We start from the raw sequence: 22,573 nt of genomic DNA, 5'->3' as shown, positions 1-22,573 counted from the left end.
AAACTAGTTATAAAACAAGTGGTAATTTATAATCCATGAGGATTTGTGAACAATGTTTCTATATTCTAGATTTATAGTCTAACTCCAGAGATTAATTTCTTTGATTTGGTCCCAAGTATGGATGCTTTCGCACTGCACCTCCATATCATCTTGCCTTCCCTCTCTCTCCTCTTAAAGATAGTTATTCAAGAGGACCATCTGATGCTATCACCCTAATTTTGCCAAAAAAGAGAATTGAACACCCAGAGATATATTCTGCACAAACTCAGACACATCTAGAAATGATAATTATAATTGTCAGTATGAGTTGGTCACATCATTAACTTAATTCTAATTATCGTAATAGCCCTAAAAAATTTTTTTTAAAGATTCATTTATTTATTTGAGAGAGAGTGAGAGCAAGTTTGAGGACGGGGAGAGGGAGAGGGAGTGGGAGAGAAGCAGACTCCCCACTGAGCTCGGAGCCCCAACATGGACTCGATTTCACAAACCTGAGATAATGACTTGGGCCAAAATCAAGAGTTGGGTGCTTAACCAACTGAGCCACCAGGCACCCCATAATAGCCCTAAAATTTAATTATTTTTGTCACTATTTTAAGATGAAGAAACAAAGAAGACAAATAACGTGCTTGGAAACATACAAGTAGTGAGGACCGGATCAGAAATTACAAAGTTCTGAACACTGGGTCCCTTAGAATGAGAGCAAACTGCCTGTCCCTCTTAGCATCTCATAATGAAATGTCTAACAGTTTCAGAGAATTTTCTAAGATAAAGAGTGGTATACTATTGGATTAAAACACAGTAACTTATTTCAAATTTCAAGAATGTTTCTCCTCTCTGAACCAAAACATGGATCTGACAGGCGAAAAGCCTCCAGTTAGCAGATTAAATGTTTCCCTGATCTAAATAGACCTCAGCTAAGAAATGCTAGCCCAACTAGTCAGATGAGAAAATGTCAGATAAGTTTATTCTTGACATGAGGTCAATACTTACCGGCCAAACTTTTCTGTGTTTCCTGTTTTTCCTTGTTGAATCACATGAATGAAATCATAGGTAAGAATAAAAGGCACCCGTTCCCTTTTAATGCCAAATTTAGACTTGAAATTTCCAAGAATATGTCCAAAGTCAATGTGGAAGAGCTGGAAAACAAATGGGACTTGATTTCTCTCGTTTCTCTGGTTCCCAAACAGAAAGGCAAGATCTCAGCAGTCCTAGACCTGCAACACTTCACTGATCTTCAGCTGAGCCCTTGCCTCACTCTGTATTGATTGTACAATTGCTACTATGTGTATAACAGAGTGATTTGGTAACTATATTATTACAAAACTCTCATGAGCCCTTCTCAGTTTTCAGAGGCTATTGGGTCACTTGGGAAGACTGTTTCTAATACTCATAGATCTTTTATACGCACTAATAACCCAGGCCTGATATTAAACTGCATTTACCTAGTGCAAAAGACAATCTTTAAAAAGGAAAAGTTTTTATTTTATTTATTTATTTATTTATTTATTTATTTATTTATTTATTTATTTATTTATTTATTTATTTATTTATTCATGAAAGACACACACGGAGAGAGGCAGAGACACAGGCAGAGGGAAAAACAGGCTCCATGCAGGGAGCCTGACGTGGGACTCGATCCCAGGACTCCAGGATTATGCCCTGGGCCAAAGGCAAGCGCTAAACCGCTGAGCCACCCAGGGATCCCAAAAAGGAAAAGTTTTTAAAAAGAAAAAGAAAAATACATCCAAATAATAAACATGTCTGGTTTTTAATTTTTTTTTAAAGATTTATTTATTTATGAGAGAGAGAGGAAGACACAGGAGGAGGGAGAAGCAGGCTCCAGGCTGGGAGCCTGACGTGGGACTCGATCCCGGGACTCCAGGATCACACCCTGGGCCAAAGGCAGGCGCGAAACCGCTGAGCCATCCAGGGATCCCAACATGTCTGATTTTTAAAAAGCCAAATAGTTCTACATATCAAACTATTTTGGTCAATATTTCTAAGTACTTGCCCAACAGCCCCCTCAATACCCTGAGTCCTAGTACTTAGAGGTAACTTCTGGCCACTCTTTAATGGGTTTTTCCTCCATTTTTTAAAATGGTATATTTATACTTATTTTTTACTTCCTAGTTTTGTTTTTTTTTTTTTTTTTTTTTTTTAAGATTTATTTATTTATTCATGATAGACATAGAGAGAGAGAAAGAGGCAGAGACACAGGAGGAGGGAGAAGCAGGCTCCATGCACCGGGAGCCCGACGTGGGATTCGATCCCGGGTCTCCAGGATCGCGCCCTGGGCCAAAGGCAGGCGCCAAACCGCTGCGCCACCCAGGGATCCCCTTCCTAGTTTTGAATTATGGAAGGTAAAGATTTAGTACTTTGTGCTGATGTAATGCTATACAATGAGGCACAGTATATCATAATTTCTGGTTAAATTAGTACTCCATGTTTATACTGTTCAGGCCATGTAAGTACATTTCAAAGCTAAACCATGTAGCAACAGTACACTATCAATACATTTCCCTTTTTGCCCATATTTTTCCTTGACAAAGCTTTTTTGGGCTTAGTATCCTAGGACCCTACTACTAAATCTTCTCCAAATCTTTTTTTTTTTTTTTTTTAAGATGTATTTATTCATTTGAGAGAGAGAGAGTCTGGGGTAGAGGGACAGAGTCCCAAGCAGACTCCCCACTGAGCACAGGGCCTGAAGTAGGGCTCCATCCCACAACCTGAGACCATGACCTGAGCCAAAACCAAGAGTTGGACATTCAACCAGCTATACCACCCAGGCGCCCATTTATCCATATCTTATATTGAAAGGTCATTTTAAGTAACTGCAGTAACTTTTCAGACATTAAACAAGTATTTATCACCTAACTTTAAGCAAACAAACCAATGAATATACATGAAGCAGATGGTGTGTGAAACAAAAGGAAAGCAAAAAGACATGATTCCAAGAATTACTAAAGAATTGCCTGAATTACACAAGAGATTGTACTGTATGTAATAGCATCATGAGGCCTTTGGCAGACTCTGGGGAGGCTCACCTGGCCAGTTTTTTTGACCATGATGTTGTCACTATGTCTATCACCAATCCCAAGGACATAAGAAGCTACACAGTAGCCGGCACAGGACAAGGTAAACTCTTCAATGGCTCGGTCTAGGTCATCCCTGAATAAGAGAGAGAGAGAGAAAAAAAAAAAATGAATAAATGAAGGAATAGAGGTTTTCAGACTCCAAAAGTATGGGATAGTAAGACCCAATTCACACTTGTTTCCTTTTTAATTTTTAGTAGAAAGGCAACACAGAGCTGCCAAAACCGTATGAGCAAACCATGCAGGATCAGCCAAGAGAGGGAGGGTGATCAGTGCAGAAGCAGGGCAGAAAGAAGTCAGCAGGAAGACTCAAAGACTTTGGATCACTGGACCTCAGCCATTCAAACTGCTGTGTCCTGGGGACTGAGCTTCATTGGGGTTAGGGAGTAGGTTCATATGTATAATAAGAGGAGACCCTCAGCTTTGCTTGGATGATATGATGCTGGGCTTTAGAACATTTTTTGATCAGTTTTGACCTAACACTAGAATTCCATATTTAAGAGTTAAGTATTACAGTTCCAACACTTTAAGTCACTGACTTAAATTAGAAGTTGGTAACACAGACCCTTTAAAGACAAAGTCTTAAGATTAAAATTTGAAAACTAATTCTCCATACAAGCCCTTGGGTTTTGCCAATGATGAAATATAAATCTGACTTTGAAGTCTTTAGACAAAATACTTGCAGTGTTTTCCCTCACTATGAAATTCCTTAATTGTCTATGATTAGGTCTTTTCCAACATAATAACCATTAATAACACAGTTTCCAGCCCTGTTTTTTTTTTTTTAAATATGGAGAGATCAATCTACAAACTCATTTACTGCTATTGTAAAAGTCTACTGAAAACTTACCTAAGGTCATATATTCACTAAGTATAGAAGTTGACACATTTAAAAAATTATTTAAAAATTTTGTAAAATCTTATATTGTAACTACTGTAAGGCTCTTAAATTTGATCTAGATAAAGTAGAATTTAATGCTAACCATCTGTGAGACTTTAGGAAGGCCTACTTTCTCATTCTGATCTAACCTGAAATAAAGCAATAAATAACATTAACATTTCCTCTAGGACAATTATGATTCTACTTGGAAGAACCATTTTTTTGTCCGGCTGCTTGTTCAGAAGAATGATACACAAACTAACCCAGAATTATATTCTTTAAGCCAGTTCAGAAGGGCATCTTTGTTGAAGGCTGCTGCGGCAGCCACATTGCTACTGTTCAGCTGAATGTCAGCAATTGTTTCAGAGGTGCTCACAACTTCAATGAGGCCAGAGCGGTCTCCTGTCGCTAAACAGCCATAAGGCAGCATCCTGAAAGGGAAAAAAATTGGCACAGTCATATGTATATGTTAGCCATAAAATGAAACTTTAACAGAGTAAGTTTCTTCCTTGATTTATTTTATTTTATTATTATTTTTTAAGACTTTATTTCTTCATGAAAGACACAGAGAGAGAAGCAGAGACATAGGCAGGGGGAGAAGCAGGCTCCTCTCAGGGAGCCTGATGTGGGACTCGATCCCAGACCCTGGGATCAGGCCCAGAGCCAAAGGCAGATGCTCAACCTCTGAGCCACCTAGGCGTCCCTTGATTTTTTTTTTTAAGATTTTATTTATTTATTCATGAGAGACACACACACGGGGGCGGTGCAGAGATACAGGCAGAGGGAGAAGCAGGGAGCCCGACGTGGGACTCAATCCCGGGTCTCCAAGATTAGGCCCTGGGCTGAAGCGGCACTAAACCGCTGAGACACCTGGGCTGCCCTCTTCTTTGATTTTTAAAAAGTTTTATTACTATTGATACCCTTGCCATTTTTGTATTATTGTCATATGGAAAAATACAAGTTCTTTTTTTTTTTTTTAAGATTTTATTTATTCATGAAGACAGAGAGAGAGAGAGAGAGGCAGAGACAGAGGCAGAGGGAGAAGCAGGCTCCATGCAGGGAGCCCAATGTGGGACTCAATCCCAGGACTGCAGGATCACACCCTGAGCTGAAGGCAGACACTCAACCACTGAGCCACCAGGTGCCCCAAGGAAAAATACAAATTCTATTTTTCTGTTGGGGGGTAAATATCTTGACCAACAGATGAAGCAGTTTACTAGAACTCCAATGTACCAGCTAAATTATAATTTGTTATCTAGTTATTCTGATAAAATATTCCATTTGTAGAGATGGACAGAAGCATATCAGATAAAAGAAGTCTTTCATTTTTACTCTAAATTTTGGAGAAGGGAGTTACCCTATATAGAGCACTTAATAGGTGCCACATAGTAGCAGGCTAAGCACTTTACACATTACCTTGCTTAATGAATGGCAACTCCATCCTTCCAGTTGTTCAAACTCACAATTTTAAAGTCACCTTTGACTCTTTCTCTCATGACCAGCATTTACCTACTTTGAAAATGTGTACTTAAGATTTCTCTGCCTCCACTCTTCCTTTGGTTCCGACTCTAGATCAAGTCACCATCAATCTTTACTTAATTATTCAAGTTCCTTTATTAGTCTCCCTGCTTCCACATCATAGTCTGTTTTAAATCCAACAGCAATATAGTCCGTTTAAAAGGTACGCATTTTATATCACTCCCCCACCCCATCAAAATTTCTGCATTGGCTTCCAACCTTAGGGTGAAAGCCAACATGCTTGCCATAGCTCTCACAATGTCCTTCACTTCTAATATCCTCCCCTTATTCACTTTATTCCTACTATACTGGCTCCCTTGCTTTCCTCAAACGTATAAGGCACAACAGTCCCTAATTCCATTTTCTCTGCCCAGAACATCTTTCCCCAAGACATCTACCTGACTTACTCCCTTATTTCTTTGAAGTCTTTGCTGAAATGTTTCCATCTCAGTGAGAAATTCCGGATTTAAATTTACAAAAGCATCTGTGACACAAAACTTGCTATCTCTTCCCTGCTTCATTTTCCTCTATAAGCCCTCAACACTATCCAGACATCTTGTACATTTTATTTATATGTTTGTTTACTGTCTTTCTCTCTACCAGTAGGATGGAAGTTCTACTAGACAGGGGTGTTCTGTTCCCTGCTATATACTCAGTGCCTGAGAACGTGCCTGTCACAAAGCAGGCATTCAATAATTATTTCTGAACGAATAGACAAATTTAATAACGAAATCCCTCCCAAAAAAACAAAAAACAAAAAAATAACAAAATCCCTGTTCAGTAAGTTCCCAATTTCACAAATGAGAAAAAGTAATTTGCAAAAGGTTATACATTTAAGCATAAGATCTAAGACTTAAAAATAGATTTGTGCGGCTCTGAAACTATCTTTCAAATCCAACAGTCTCTAGAGTCACTGATTATTTAACAGGCCTCTCATGCTGTTCTTGTGTAAAGTAATTTTTGCTAAATTGATAGGTAGCATTTTGCTTTGAATTTCATTTATATAATCCCTAATGAAAATAAAAACTTTCTCATGTCTCTTTTACCAATTTTTAGAAGATTTTTCTCTAATGACTTAGGATTCACATTCTTTCCCTATTTATTAGGGTTTTAAAATATTTTCCTTAGTGATTTATATGACTTTTTAATATATTAACATTATCTTTTTCTTCTTTTGGTTGTAAATATTTTCTACAGTTTTGTAAAAACTGTGCTATCCTTATAGCAACTCCAAAATGGAATGTGATACCTGGGGAAGTTCAAATGAAAGTTGATTATAGAAAATGCAATGGATGCAATTCATAGACTCAACAAATATATGGGTAGAGCTATGTGTCATGCATTCTGTTTGCTGCTGGTGATACAGAAAGAAGCAAGAAGAGCGGTCCCTGCTCTCAGTGAACAGATAAGGCCCAAATGCACAATGTGTACATGATCTTTGTATGAACAAGAATTGCCATGAGAGGGCAGCCCCAGTGGCGCAGCGGTTTAGTGCTGCCTGCAGCCCAGGGCGTGATCCTGGAGACCCTGGATCGAGTCCCACGCCAGGCTCCCTGCATGGAGCCTGCTTCTCCCTCTGCCTGTGTCTCTGCCTCCCTCTCTCTCTTTCCATCTCTATGAATAAATAAATAAAATCTTTTTTTTAAATGTTAAAAAAAAAAGGAAAAAAAAAGAATTGCCATGAGAACATGTCAAGAGTTAATAAAGATCTCTGTGAGGAAGAAGGGACAGCAGAGTTGGAGGAAAATATAAGGGAGAATACAAAAGCAAGGTGAGGATAAGAAACAGTGTTGGAAAGACTACGCAGGAACCTGACAGGTCATGTAAGGACTTCTGTCATTCTCCTAAAGGCAATGAGAAAGCTTTGAAGGACTTTATGAAAGAGAAATCTGTGTGTGTGTGTGTGTGTGTTGGAAGAATGTATGAATGTAACGATCCACTAATAGAGCCAAGTTTCATTAAATAATCCTTAAGTTTTCATACGACCAAGAAATCAGTTATCTTATGCCTCTTTTAGGCACTTTCCTAGTTCTAACAAAATAAGGCTGAGAGTAGAATTGCCAACTAAATGCTGGCAGCCTGATATATCACTGTCCCTATCCTGACACAACACATGTGAGGTAAACATGCACGGTTAAACTGCACTTTGGCTCACTTTCCTCCTTTCCTCCCACCTCACTTGCAGCCAAACTGGGCAAAAATCCAACTTCCTCTTCAAAAGCGTGCTATGATAAAAGCATTCAGCGTCTTAAGGATGAAATTCTCACAATGGGGAGGAAAAAACATCCTTGTCAGACAGTTTGACAGAAGTCAAGCTGGGGACAAACTCCTGGAGCCCTGACCATCTTACACAGGCTCATTTTACACTAAACTTCCACACTTCTTATAAAGGCTATAACAACTTGTAATGTTTTTTTATCCCTTTCTCAGACTTTCTGACTCAAGAAGCAATTTGTTACCTTTCCACTAAACAAGTATTAAAATATAATTAAAATATATATTCTACAGCAGAGGGGATGGCAGCCCCATAACCCTACTCTCAATGGGTATGTTTTCTCTGGCCTTAACTCTGACACATCAACGCAAATCTGAATGGTACTGTAGTCTCTTGCTTCCAAAAGAGTAAAGTGTAATTCCCTTACTTAATGTTTGCATTGCTTCCATCTTCTTCCTTAAACCTTCCAAAACTACCAATACAATTTCATTATAGAACTGTTGATCAGCACTCTTAAAAGGGAAGTAAATCCCATTAATGTAACTCAGATGTAAAGTCACAATGAAGAAACCATCCAAAATTCAGGGGGCAGTAGAGGATTTTCAAATCTACCAAAGGTCAGGTAGATTTACATATAGACAACCTATGAGACTTGACAATAAAGGCTGAATACCTATTATTTGTTGACCAAATGAAGTCAGAGTGTTCTAACATACTGATGGTTTACAAATGTTCTAATTTAACATGAAAGAAACCAAGAGTATTTTTGAGACATCTGAGAAAAATGAAAATGAGTAATAGGTACTTTCATTCATGCTAACATGGCACTATTACAAGTACTAAAATATTCTGGTCAAAGTAATAAAGCATAGAAAGTACCTGAAGATTATTAATTGAATTTAGAAGTGTGTGTGCTACATGACCCAGTTTAACCTGAACAGCGGGCCAAAAGAAAAACAAACAATAGGAACACTGGAGCACACATATTTATAGAAACAGTAAAAAAAAAAAAAAAAAGTTTAGTGAGAAAAAGGTATTCATTTAGAAATGAACCCTAAAGAATTAAAGTCTACATATTTTAAAAACACGGGGTCAGAGTACAAAAAGTCAGCAGGGATCTCACAGAACAGACAAGTTCCTTTTTCTTGTTAGACACTTGTTGCTTCCCAAAGAGAGGCACTCAGTTTATTTCTAGCACTCCCACATGTGGTTTCCTCCCTTTGCCTGAGGTCACAATGAACTTCATTTGAAGCTAAATGTGCTTTACATTTGAATAGAATGGGTAAAATAAAAAAGCTAAAAGAAAATAAGTTGATTGGGGTTTTTAATTAGGCTGATGGAACTGAGAGAGGAAAACTAAAGTGACCCCAGAAAGAAAAGGCTGTGTTGTTACTTTGCTTTTTTTCCTGCTTCTATTCTTGCTAGGACCTGCACCTCTACCCTACATATGCTTTAAGCCATGTCCTCCTTGTAAGGGACAAAATTAATGATATCTTTGGAGTCTTCCAGAACAATATCTAAACCACTGGCATTAGGGATCTCGAAGCCAAGACCACTGGCTTCAAGGAGTAAGTGACTTATGATGGACACCCGGACCTTGTCCTTAGTCTAACTGGTTCCTGGATACCTGAAAGGACACGTACATCAGACCACCATCTCAATAAAAACCCTTAGACCTCAAACAAAGATGAGACTTAGGATCCTTTCCTTTCCAAGCGTCCTGGACAGTCCATCTGTATCTGCTCTCCCTGTATCTTTAATAAACTCTTTCACCTCTTGCTGGCCTCTGGTAAATTTCTGTCCTGCATGAAGTTCTGCAGGCATCAGAACTTTTAAAAAATAAATTTATTTATGTTTGTTTATTTTTATTTTTTTTTTGAGAAAAAGACTGGGAGGGAGCAGAGGAAGAGAAAGAATCTTAAGGAGGCTCCATGCCCAGCTTGGAACCCAATGTGGGGCTTAATCTCACAATCCTGAGATCATAACCGGAGCTAAAACCAAGAGTCAGACATTTAACGGACTGAGCCACCCAGACACCCCATAGGCATCGGAACTTTAAAGGCAAGGTCTTTAGCTCAGCCTTTTATAAATGAACATTTAGCCATTATAAAGGCTCATATGGTCTAAATTTGCTCTTAGTAAAGGAGACCACTTTGTAGCTAACCTTAGAAAGAATCAATGAGGGATCCCTGGGTGGCGCAGCGGTTTGGCGCCTGCCTTTGGCCCAGGGCGCGATCCTGGAGACCCGGGATCGAATCCCACGTCGGGCTCTTGGTGCATGGAGCCTGCTTCTCCCTCTGCCTGTGTCTCTGCCTCTCTCTCTCTCTCTCTCTCTCTCTCTGTGACTATCATAAATAAATAAAAAATTAAAAAAAAAAAAAAAAGAGAAAGAATCAATGAGTTAACAGCCTAAGCTTGAAAAGTCTCCTGTATTTGTATGGGATAAATCAAGTAAAACCATTTTTGCAGGGTTTTACTTTACAGGAAGGGTCAGCAAACTTTTGGAGATTAAGCCACATGGTAAATATTTTAGGCATTGCAGACTACTCAATCCTGCAGTTACAGCATAAAAGCAGCCACAGACATTATGTAAACAAATGGGTTATGGCTGTGTGCCAATAAAACTTTATACACAGTGGGAGTTCCTGGGGAGAGGGAATAAATCAGATCCCTCTGGGTTTATATTCCTCAGGCAGAGTTCACAATCATCCATTTCTCTTATCTATGCAGCATTTCTTATGTATATATGCTTGATTAGAAAACTTGCTATCTATTCCAAAATAATTCTACTTTTTACACATCTGTATTAGAAATTCCTCCCAATTTAAAAGCAAAACTGTCACTTACAATGCTCAAAGTGTCCTTTTTAGATAAACTATAATCTCACTTTATTCCAATAACATTATAAGTCCCATTAAAGTAACAATACCAACAGCAAATTGTTCTTTCTACCTCAACAGCATGAAAGGATCTAAGACTAGAAAACTTCTTTAAAGAAAAAAACCCGCCCCCCCAAAAAAAGAAAGAAAATAGCCCAAATCAATGGAAAATTACATATTTAAGGCACCACAATACTTTGATAAACAAAGGGTACTAGACAAGTCTTATCATGATTGTTTTCTTGCTTAGACTGGTAAAATGAAAAAATGACATGAAGTAAACAGTATGACAGACCTGGATTTGAATCTGGCTCCTAATTAATATTTTTGTAACCTTTGACAAATTGTTTTAAAATCCCTTGAACCTTAATTTTTCTCATCTGTTAAAAAGGAGTAACAACCTCAGTTTTTTTTTTTTTAAGATTTTATATATTTATTCATAGAGACACAGAGAGAGACAGAGAGAGGCAGAAACACAGGCAGAGGGAGAAGCAGGCCCCATGCAGGGAGCCCGACGTGGGACTTGATCTCGGGTCTCCGGGATCACACCCTGAGCTGCGGGCGGTGCTAAACCACTGCACCACTGGGGCTGCCCTCACACAGTTTTTTTATATGACATTACATATGTGAAGAACCTGATACAATATCTGGCTTGGGGCACCTTTGGATCAGGGAGTGATCCCAGAGTCCCGGGATTGAGTATACCACATAGGGATTCCTGCATGGAGCCTGCTTCTCCCTCTGCCTATGTCTCTGCCTCTCCGTCTCCCATGAATAAATAAATAAAATCTTAAAAAAAGAAAAAAAACCTGGTTCAGTCAATAAAAAGCAAGTTGGTTCAGTCAATAAAAAGCAAGTTGGTTTTTTTTTTTTAAGATTTTATTATTTATGAGTGAGAGATACAGAGAGAAAGGCAGAGACACAGGCGGAGGGAGAAGCAGGCTCCCTGAGAGGAGCCCGATGAGGGACTCAATCCTTGGATCCAGGGATCATGCCCTGAGCTGAAGGCAGATGCTCAACCACTGAGCCACCTAGGTGTCCCTAAATAGCAAGTGTTTTAAGCTTTAAAAATTCCAAAATATATTTAGTAATGAAGAAAACAATTCAAATCTCAAAAACTAATCAGAAAGTACTTACAATCTCACAGGGATAGAGTCAATCCCAAATAAAACTGTTTCCAACTTGTGGACTAAGTGGCTATAGATACTAAAACATCAAAAATGACAGATAAAGTCAAAAAGGTTTTTATAAATAGTTATGGTTAATAAAGAAAGAAAAGGAGAACTCAGGGTCCCAGAAATATAGATTACTCATAGCACTGGCTGAGGAATTTACTGACTTGGTTGACTTTTTTTTTTTTGGTTGACGTTTTAATGTCCATGAGAAAAGACATACGGTGTTGGGTCCCTATGAGACAGGATCTGGACCTGAGATTCTATACAAGGATGGGGATTTGAAAGGGCTGTCAAGCCATGAATAGGGAACTAGAAAGTCTCTGCTCACTGACCAGAAAATGTAGCATGAAAGTCTGCAATCTACCTTGGGCACTGAATAAGGGAGGAAAAAGTTTCATGAAAATGCAAAAATTCAAGACTTCCTACATTCTCATCAGATCCAAGCATAAACTATCTATGAAATATAAGAGCATGAAGAAAAAGAGATAAAATAAAAATTGATTGTGTGTAAAGACCCTGGGGAACACCATAAATTAAACACAAACTCATTTTGGGAGGAGACTCTCACAACCTAGGGAGCAAAGGACCCTCAGAGAAAACACAATCCACACACCAATAGGAATTCAAAACCAAATATTATCAACTACACAGGAATGAAACTGGACAATGTAAAAGAGAAAGTTAGTGAACTAGAAGACAAAATACAAGAAACTACAAAGAATGTAAGACAAAAATGGGAAATAGGTAAGACAAGTTAAGAGACATGCAGGACAGAACAGGAATGTCCAACACACCTCTATTAATGTTGCAGAAGACTGTGAGAGTAGAAGAAATACAATACTGAAAAATATTGATATATTCTGTACGAACTAAAAGAAGATGTTATTTCCTCTGATTGAAAAGACAAAATGAGAATGGGTGAGGAAAGATAAAAATAAATCCATACACTAACAAACTGTAGTAAAACTGCAGAAACCAATGGCAAAGAGAAATTTATTTTTTGCAATGGGGAAAAAAATATGCTTTTTAGATGGACGGCACACTTTACAAAATAACAGAGGTCAGAATACCATGAAATAACCTCTTCAAGGTTTCTGAGGAAAGTAGTTGTAAATTTAGATTTTAAAATTCTATAACCAGGTAACATCTGCATAAACAAGGAGTTAAGGACCTCTGAAAATCCAGTCTTCTACAAAAGCAACAACACTACTAGCAAAAAATTATCAGAATAGACTATTTGAGTAGTATGGAAATACAAGAAAGTTGCAAAAATCAGAAGAGTGTTTATTGAAGACAATAGCTGAATCTGAGTTGTTTTACCACGACACATTACAATCTCCCATGTTCCCAGTTCTGCAATAGACCTGACAATGAACAGTCCACAATCACAGTGAATACAGTAATCTAGTAGCCATTGCAGGGAGTAAAATGGGGTTGGAGCTCCTTCAAAGCCTCATTTCTAGGGCTGTCATTTTTTGAGCTATCTGGTGGTTCCCAGGAAGATCTCACAATTTTATGTTTCTCTGATCTGAATTACACCTCATCTACCTTTTACTGGAGTGTTTTTTCAAGGAAAAAAAATCACAACCAACTAAACACTGCAGCGACCTAAGGGGTAAATAACAGTTAGGCAAATAATAAGCTAACCAAAGAGCTTAAAAGGAAAAGATGGGGAGTAAGGTGTCCACAGAAGATAGTGAAAACTTCCAACACAGACACAGACATAGAAATCTACAAGCCATGTACATAGACATGTACATGTACATGTACATAGACAGGGTTTTATGCACACTCAGGGCAGTATACAAGCACAGCAAAGAACTCAGATGGGCATAGCTGTCACCTCTTGCTAAATTGAGCTATTACACAAGTAAGGGCTAAGACACAGTTCAGAACTACCTGGCTGGCTGCCGAAGCAACTATCCTAACACATAGTGCCCCTCAAGAAAGAATGGAAGACTTAGATTTCAGAATTCAAGGAAACCTTGGTCAATTACTAGCTGACTAATAAACCAAGGACAAAAATCAGTAGCCACATATGAGAAAGAATACAAACTTCACAGAATTACTTCAGATAAATCACTAATCAGCAACAACACAAAACCATGAGGAAGGATTAGAATCTGATTTTCAAAGCTGCCAAATAATAAAAATGTTCAGTTTCAACAAAACAAATGTATGAGACATACAAAGAAATAAGAAAATATGACCCATACATAAGAAAAAAAGTACACTATAAAAAATGTCCCCAAGGAAGCTCAAATGCTGAACATTTTAAACAAAAATTTTAAAACACCTATTTGTTTTTTTTAAGATTTTATCTATTTTAGATAGTATGCATGAGTAGAGGGAGGGACAGAGGAGAGAATCTCCAGCAGGCTCCTTGCTGAGTGTGGAGCCCAACTTAGACTTGATCCTATGACCCATGAGTCACTTTTTAATTTTTTTTTAAGATTTTATTTATTTATTCGTGAGAGACAGAAAGAGAGAGGCAGAGACATTGGCAGAGGGAGAAGCAGGCTCCCTGCAGGGAGCCTGATGTAGGACTCAATCCCAGAACCCGGGGATCACACCCTGAGCTGAAGGCAGACACTTAACCACTGAGCCACCCAGGTGTCCCAAGATCACTTTACTTTAAGGGGCACCTGGATGGCTCAGTCAGTAAGCATACAAATTTTGATTTCAGATCAGGTCATAATTTCAGGGTTGTAAGATTGAGCCCCACATCTTGGACTCTGTCCTAGGCATGGAGCCTGCTTAAGATTCTCTGTCTCTCCCCTTCTCTCTCTGCCCATCCCCTCCCAAATAAATAAAAAATAAAAACTGAAAAAAACACCAATTTAAGTATGTGCCAAGAATTTAAAAAACCATGTCTGAAGAAGTATGAGAATGATGAATCATCAAATAGAGACTATCAAGAGACAGAAATTATTTAAATGATCCAAATAAAAATTCTGGAGTTAGAAATTATAACAAATATAAAATTTACCAGAAGACACAATAGCAGATTTGAGCAACCATAATAAAATATCAGCAAACCTGAAGATAGGTCAAGTATCTAATCAGAAGAACAAAAGAAAAAGAATGAAGAAAAATGATCACAACCAATAAGTACATGATGGTTATGTCAGGAGAGGGGAAAAAAAGGCAAAAAGAATATTTGAAAAGAATAAAACTGAAAACCTCTGAAGATAAATGAGAAACAAAATTTTATACACCTAAAAGGCTCAATGAATTCAAAGTCAAATAAACTACACAAAAATCAATACATCTAAGGGGCTCAAATGAACAAATGAATTCAAAGTCAAAGTCAAAACCAAGTAGGCCTGGATATAGTCTAATCAAACTGTAAAAATTCAAAAAAGAGAATATTGAAAATGAGAGATGTGATCCATCCCTTACAGACATCGCCCCTCCCCCAACCCCTGCCAAATTAACCGATTTCTTATCAGAAATCTTAAGAGGGCAGAAAGCAGCATGAGGCATATTAAAACATATTCAATATCTGGTAAAACTATTCTTCAAAAACAAAGGAGAAATTAAGACTTCCTAGATAAATAAAAACAGAAATTGAACAAAAGTGGAAGGACTCGCTTCTGGATTACAAAGACACAATAATCAAGGCTGTGCATAAAGACATGTAGATCAATGAAACAGAATTCAGAGTTCAGAAAAAACCCTCACATTACATTCAATTGACACATGACAAGATTGTCAAGACTATTCACTGAAAAAAGAATAGTCTTTTCAACAATAGTGTGACAATCCAGTGACAACTGGATATACAAACACAAAAGAAGGAAATTGGAATCCTACAATATACCAAATAAAAGCATTAACTAAAAATGGATTGATGATCTCTAATATAAGGGTTAAAACTGAAACATTTAGCAGAAAACCTAAGTGTAAGCTTCATGGCATTGTATTAAGTATTGATTTCTTAAACCTGACACTAAAAAACAAAAACAAAGAAGAAATAGATAAACTGGACTTCATCAAAATTAAAACCCAGGTGCATCAAAGGACACGATCAAGAAAGTGAAGAAACAATCCACAGAATGGAAGAAAACATTTGTAAATAATTTATTTAATAGGAGTCTAGTATCTAAAATATAAGAATTTGTGTAACTTAAAAATTAAAAGAAAACCCAATTCAAAAGTGAGCAAAGGAGGGGTGTCTGACTGGCTCAGTAGGAAGAGCATATGACTCAATCTCAGGATCATGAGGTTTTAGCCCCACGTTGGGGGTAAAGATTATTTTAAAAAAAGAACTTTAAAAAAAATGAGCAAACGACTTGAATAGTTATGTCTCCAAAAAGGATATACGAATGACCAAGAAGAACATTAAAGGCTTGCCAACATCATTAGTTATTAGGAAAATACAAATTAAAACCACAATGAGAAAACTAACAAAACTGCAAGCAGAAACTGACAAATGCCAATTATAATGGGAAGTTTTTATAACATACCTGTGAAGTGAAAAATAAATAAAAATTTGATGAGAGTATAGACTTGGACACAATTAACAAACTTGATAAAATAGACTGATTTATGACCTTACTGCTAATAATTATAGCATATGGAATCATTTTACTCAAAAATGGGTTGTTTAGAAAATCAGACATTTTTGTTAAAGCATAAAGAAATTCTTAAGAAACATGACATTGATTTATGTTAACCACATAATTCTGACAACAAAGAAATAAAATTAGAAACCAGAGACAACAGGAATAAAAAAAAAAAATCCAGTGCATTTGGAAGTTATAACAGTCTAAACTAGATCAGGAGTTGAGCCAGTATAAACATGGCAGCAGAGCAGGAGGATCCTAGGCTTGCTTCATCCCATGAATAGAACTAGATAACTATCAAATCATCCTAAATATCCCAGAAATCAACCTAAAGACTAGTAGAACAAACTCTACAACTAAGGGTAGAGAAGAGGCCACATCGAAGAAAGTAGAAATATACAGACACTGCGTGGGAGAGAAATAGAAATAGATTGTGGTCGCTGCAATGGGGAGGGAGCCATGGTCATAGAGAAGGGTGAGAAACAGATTACCATACAGGAGAGCACACAGGGAAAACTAATCCTCATAGCAATTAGCTTAGAAAACAAGAGAACCCAAATTTTGTGAGTTCTTACAATCAGCGGGACTTTCAGCCTAGAGTTCTAAAGGTCAGCATGGGGCTGCTGCTGGAGAAAAGGCAGGGCAAACAGCCTACAGAGAAACAACATGCAAACAGCTATCCCAAGAATGCCTGGGGTGCACAGTGGGGAAATTATTTGCTCATCTTGGAGCATCCCACAGAAGCAGCCTTCAAGAAGAGACCCTTCCAAAAACAAAGAAACTGGCAGGTGCCATTTTCCCTCCCCTACTCCTCAGCATAGGCAGAGCCACCTGCAGGAACCAGCACAAAGCCAACACCCACTACCTAATTTGCTTACACCAAGCCCCACCTCCCCACATTCTGGTAGATCCGCCCTTCCCAGTCCTTCTTGCTTTAGGCCCAGCACAGCAGGCCTTCTCTCCCAGAAGACTGGTGCAAACCCTTTCCAGCACCACATCTCCCCATCCAGGAGTTATCCAGGGCATCAGTTCCAGAGCCCTAGTTAAAACCACATTCAGGCCAAGGACCAAACACTGCCCATAACAGGCAAAAAGAGCTTCAGCAGATAATTGGCCTTAATGATAAAAGAGCCAGGACACAACAGTAGAGAACATGCAGCACACACTGAGATGCTCCTGAAGTGTCACATCCTGCAGAACATGGGACACTATACTTCAAAGCACTGTAGGACCTCTTCTTCATAAGGCCAAGAACAGGAGATGTAGCCAACTTTCCTAACACAGAGAAGCAGACACAGCAACTTGGATAAAATGAGAAGACAGACAAATTTGTGCCAAATGAAAGAACAGGACAAGGCCACCATTAGAGATCCAAGAGAAGATACAAATAACATGAATGACAGAGAATTTAAAGTAATGATCACAATGATACTCACTGGATTTGAAAAAAGAGTGGAAGACATCAATGAGACTCTTAACACAGAGATAAAAAATAACCAATCAGACATGAAGAGTGCAAATGAATTAATGACCTCAAAGAAAGAGTAATGAAGAAGCACCTGGGTGTCTCAGTGGTTGAGCGTCTGCCTTTGGCTCAGGGCATGATCCCGGGGCTTGGGAACGAGTCCTGCATCAGGCTTCCCACAGGGAGCCTGCTTCTCCCTCTGCCTGTGTCTCTGCCTCTCTCTCTCTCTGTGTCTCTCATGAATAAATAAATAAAATCTTTAAAAAAGAAAGAAAGAAAAGAAAAGAAAAAAAAAGAGAAAGAAAGAAAGAGAAAGAAAGAAAGAAAGAAAGAAAGAAAGAAAGGAAAGAAAGAAAGAAAGAAAGAAAGAAAGAAAGAAAGAAAGAAAGAAAGAAAGAAAGAAAGAAAGAAAAGTAAGATGAATAAAAGAGAGAAAAAAGAATTATGCAAAATGAGAATAGACTTAGGGAACTCAGTGGCTCCATGAAATGTAGTAAATTCACATTATCGGATTCCTGGGAGAAGGGAGAGAAGAGGGGGCAGAATAACAGCTGAAAACATCCCTAATTTGGGGAAGGAAATATATCCAGATGCATGAGTCACATAGAACTTCAAAGAAAATCAACAAAATCATACACCAAGACATATTATAATTAAAATGGCAAAGTAGAGTGATAAAGAAAAAAATTTTTAAAGCAGCAAGACAAAAAAATACAGTTACATACAACAGATATCCCATAAGGCTATCAGAGGATTTTCCTTTTTTTTTTTTTTTAATTTTGAGAAGTGGTGGGGAGAGAGCACAAGTTGGGGTGGGGGTGGGGGAACAGAGTGAGAGAGAATCTTGAGCAGGCTACATGCCCATTGTGGAGCCTGCAGGAGGTCTCAATTGCACAACTCTGAGATCATAACCTAAGCTGAAATCAAGAGTCAAAATTTGATTCGACTTGCTTGTCAAAAAGTCAGTACAGGAAAAAAAAAGTCAGTACAGGGGCACCTGGATGGCTCAGGCAGTTAAGTGTGTGCCTTCAGCTCAGGTCATGATCTCAGGTCCTGGGACCAAGCCCTGTGTTGGGCTCCCTGCTCGGCAGGGAGTCTGGTTCTCTCTCTCCCTCTGCTTCTCCCCTGCCTCATGGTCTCTCTCTTTCAAATAAATATATAAAATCTTTTTAAAAACTCAGTACAGAATAAACACAACTAAAAGGAAACCATAAAGAGGCAATTAATGATAAAACAGAAAAAAGATCAACAAAATTAGAAGCTCCTTCTTTTAAAATACTAAGAAGCAAATCTGTAGACTAATAAAAACAGTACATATGAAGTAATTTTACACATGCAAAAAAGGAAAAAAATTAAACATAAAAGAGGTTTTAAAATACAAGAAGATGTTATAAAAGATGTACTGGAAAATTTTTGGCTTCTAGACTGACTCAAGAGGGAAAAAAATCTGATGAGTCCAATAACCATTAAGAAAAATTAGTAGTCAAAAAGACCTAGACTGCAAAAAACCAACACCAGAACCAAACCTTTGCAGAGAGAAAAGGGAAAAGCACACTAAGTTTGCAAATAAATACAATTTGCAAAATAAAATATAGAAGAATATCTTTAAAGGTAACTGCACAGAGAAAAAAATATTTTAAAAATAACAAAATATATAAACCTTAAAGGAACCTAGTTAATTTTTTTTTTTTGGAACCTAGTTAATTTATAGCAGAGAGAAAAACACAGTACTTTTCAACACTGAAAACATAAAAAACGAAGCTATTTATAAAAGATATGCAAATTAAAGTTCTATGAGATACCATGTTGTTTCCATTAGATTTTCTTTTCTTTTTTATTTTTTAAAGATTTTACTTATTTACTCACAAGAGACGCAGAGAGAGAGAGAGAAGCAGAGACACAGGCAGAGGGAGAAGCAGGCTCCCTGCAGGGAGCCCGATGTGGGACTCAATCCCAGGACTCCAGGATCACACCCTGGGGCAAAAGCAGGCGCTAAACCGCTAAACCACTGAGCCACCAGGGCTGCCCTCCATTAGATTTAAAAAAAAAAATTTTTTTTAAAAATCAACAAGTCTGATTGGCAAGGAGATATTTTTGGGTGGCAACAACACAATGGTACAACCATTTGGACAATGGTGGTCAAGTTGAAAATATACATGCCTTATGATGAATCAATTCTACTTCCAGCTATATAAACTAAACACCTCTTCCATATGTGAATAGTGAGCTGTTTCGTGCCCCTGTTCAAACTAGGGGCATATAGGTTGGCTCAGTAGGTTCAGCATCTGCTTTTGGTTCAGATCATGATCCTGGAGTCCTGGGACCACGCCCCTCAGGCTCCCTGCTCAGTGGAGAGTCTGCTTCTCCCTCAACCTCTGCCCTCACTCTCCCCACCCATCATGATCTCTCTTTTACGGTCACTCATTCTTTCTCTCAAATAAATAAATAAAATCCTAAAAAAACATATTCAAACTCAAGGTATTGTTATTGCCCAAAAAAGCAATGAATGTAAATAGCTATTAAGAGAATGGATAAATTTTTATTCAAAGATTAATAAAGAAGTAAAAATAACAAATTAGAACTTCACTTATTGATCTTACTGAATCCCAAAAAAATGCTGTGAAAAAGTAATAGTTGCATATGATATATAATGACATTTATTTAAAGTTCAAAACAAAAAATAAATAAAGTTCAAAACATATAATGGATACCAAATGCATAGTTAAAGCACAAAAGTATACAACTTACAGCTTTAGAAGAGTGGTTAATTCTGAAATGTGGGAAGGCAGAATAGGATAAGAATGTATTAAGTTTATCCTCATGTTTAATTCCTTTTTTAAAAAGTTGGAAACACGTTAACAACTATCATTTAATTGCTAAATATGTAATATTTATTAAATCTCAATGTAAAACATAAAAATTGTAACTTATTTTCTACACATTCATGTATAAAATAGTCGATAATTTAGAAAAATAAAATCTAGAGAATTAAGTAAAAGAGGAAAAGGTAAAACCATCAACCAAAAAAAAAAAAAGTTTAAAACTGTATGGATCTATATTACTATCATAAAACATGCTTAATGTTTTTTAATCCTTGATTAAAAAAAGAATTCGAGCCCACTGAAGAAAACTACAGAAACAGGTATTAGAGATGCACCTGGTTGGCTCAGTCAGTAGAACATGCTACTACTGATCTCAGGGTTGTGAGTTCAAGCCCCATATTGGGTGTAGAGATTACTTAAAAATAAAATATTTTTAAAAAAGAAAGAAAGAAAGAAAAAGAAACAGGTACATGAAGTAGAGGGAGAAATTGCCTTTAACTGCATCACCCAGAAATAATGTCTATTCTCATTTTAGTTTCTGCCAACATTTTAATGTTTCACTTTTCAGTTAGTTCTTAATATGGTTGAAATAATTCTTTTTTTTTAATTTTTTTTTTTTTTTTTTATTTATGATAGTCACAGAGAGAGAGAGAGGCAGAGACACAGGCAGAGGGAGAAGCAGGCTCCATGCACCGGGAGCCCGACGTGGGATTTGATCCCGGGTCTCCAGGATCACGCCCTGGGCCAAAGGCAGGCGCTAAACGGCTGCGCCACCCAGGGATCCCTGGTTGAAATAATTCTATGATAAAACACTTTTGCACCTCACTTTTTAAATCTGACATTTGAATATAAGCACTTTCTCCAAATTGTTAAGCAATTCTCTATAAATAATTATTTAAAATACCCCAAAATACTTGGTCATAGGAGTAAGTTAATTACCATTTTTAAAGATTTATTTGAGATGGGGGGCACACACATTGTTGGGGAGGGGCGGAGGGAGAGAGAGACAAGCAGCCTCTCTACAGAGCAGGGAGCCTGATGCAGGCTTGATCCCAGGTCCCTGAGATCAAGATCTGAGCCGGAATTAAAGAGTTGGATGCAAAAAAAAAAAAAAAGAGTTGGATGCTTAACCAACTGGGCCAATCAGGCCTCATTTTTTTAAATCATTACTCTATATTAAGCAAATGTTCAAAACTGTGGTTTAATTCTTTTATTGTAAATAAAGCAAGGATGCATATCTTTGTGCATAAATTTCTGTCCACATTTTTTATTTTTTTAAATAGGCTCTATACCCAGTGTGGAGCCCAATGAAGGGTTTGAACTCACCACCCTGAAATCAAGACCTGAGCTGTAACCAAGAGTCAGACACTTAACCAACTGAGCCACCCAGGTACCCCTCCACATTTCTAATTTTAAAGTAAATTCTGGAAATATTGGATAGAGGATGTAAATAAACCTGACACAGGGAGGTTTATATTAATTTATAGAGATATATGAAAATATTTGTTTTTGTTGCTTGAATGGTATCAAACTAGTTTATCACTTAAGAAAATCTTTGCTAGGAAATCAGTGGTATCCCAACTATTGTAGTTTGTACTTCTATGCTGGAATTGACTGCATTCATGTAATTTTAGGGTATTTATTTTATATCTTGTATGAATAGCCTTTTCATATCTTTTCTCCATATTTCTTTCTATAAGCTTTTTAAATATTTAGGATTATTATAGCCCTCTGTCTTGTTCATTATGAATATTATGCCCACTGTAAGGCTTGACTTTTAATTTTGTAGGTTTTTTATAAGATTCAAATCTTATATTGTTATATAAATATAATCAACATTTTGTTTGTAATTATCTTCATTTGCTCCTCACTTTAGAAGATTTGATAATGATTAAACTTTTAAAATCCGTTATGTGTCCCTTTTTCTGTTGCCATAACCTATTCTGCTGTCTACCC

General features: G+C 37.4%; 2 protein-coding genes across 7 annotated transcripts in view; one reads left to right on the top strand and one right to left on the bottom strand.

Moving 5' to 3' along the window:
• Positions 1-22,573, bottom strand: part of PIK3CB (phosphatidylinositol-4,5-bisphosphate 3-kinase catalytic subunit beta) — a 203,873-nt gene that overhangs the window by 2,540 nt on the left and 178,760 nt on the right. For all 3 annotated transcript variants that reach the window (XM_072792544.1, XM_072792546.1, XM_072792547.1), the window contains 3 exons: positions 4,239-4,406; positions 3,048-3,171; positions 994-1,139 (listed from right to left, as the gene is read on the bottom strand). In XM_072792544.1, the coding sequence (XP_072648645.1) occupies positions 994-1,139; positions 3,048-3,171; positions 4,239-4,406 (438 nt within the window). The remainder of the gene's footprint in view (positions 1-993; positions 1,140-3,047; positions 3,172-4,238; positions 4,407-22,573) is intronic.
• FAIM (Fas apoptotic inhibitory molecule) overlaps positions 1-22,573 on the top strand; it is a 118,944-nt gene that overhangs the window by 30,798 nt on the left and 65,573 nt on the right. For 2 of the 4 annotated variants that reach the window (XR_012014880.1, XR_012014881.1), the window contains exon 6: positions 21,901-22,007. The exons of 1 other annotated variant lie outside the window; for it this stretch is intronic. Coding sequence is in view for 1 of the 3 variants with exons in the window: in XM_072792565.1 (XP_072648666.1) it covers positions 21,901-21,951 (51 nt within the window). In the remaining 2 variants the exon portion in view is untranslated. Of the gene's footprint in view, positions 1-21,900; positions 22,526-22,573 lie in introns of those variants that run through there. One more of the 4 variants, XM_072792565.1, reaches the window with a different exon arrangement.

The sequence above is a fragment of the Canis lupus genome, chromosome 22 (genome assembly GCF_048164855.1).
Source record: "Canis lupus baileyi chromosome 22, mCanLup2.hap1, whole genome shotgun sequence".
NCBI lineage: Eukaryota > Metazoa > Chordata > Mammalia > Carnivora > Canidae > Canis > Canis lupus.
Note: the sequence above shows the minus strand (reverse complement) of the source record. Positions and strands in the feature narration are given on the sequence as shown.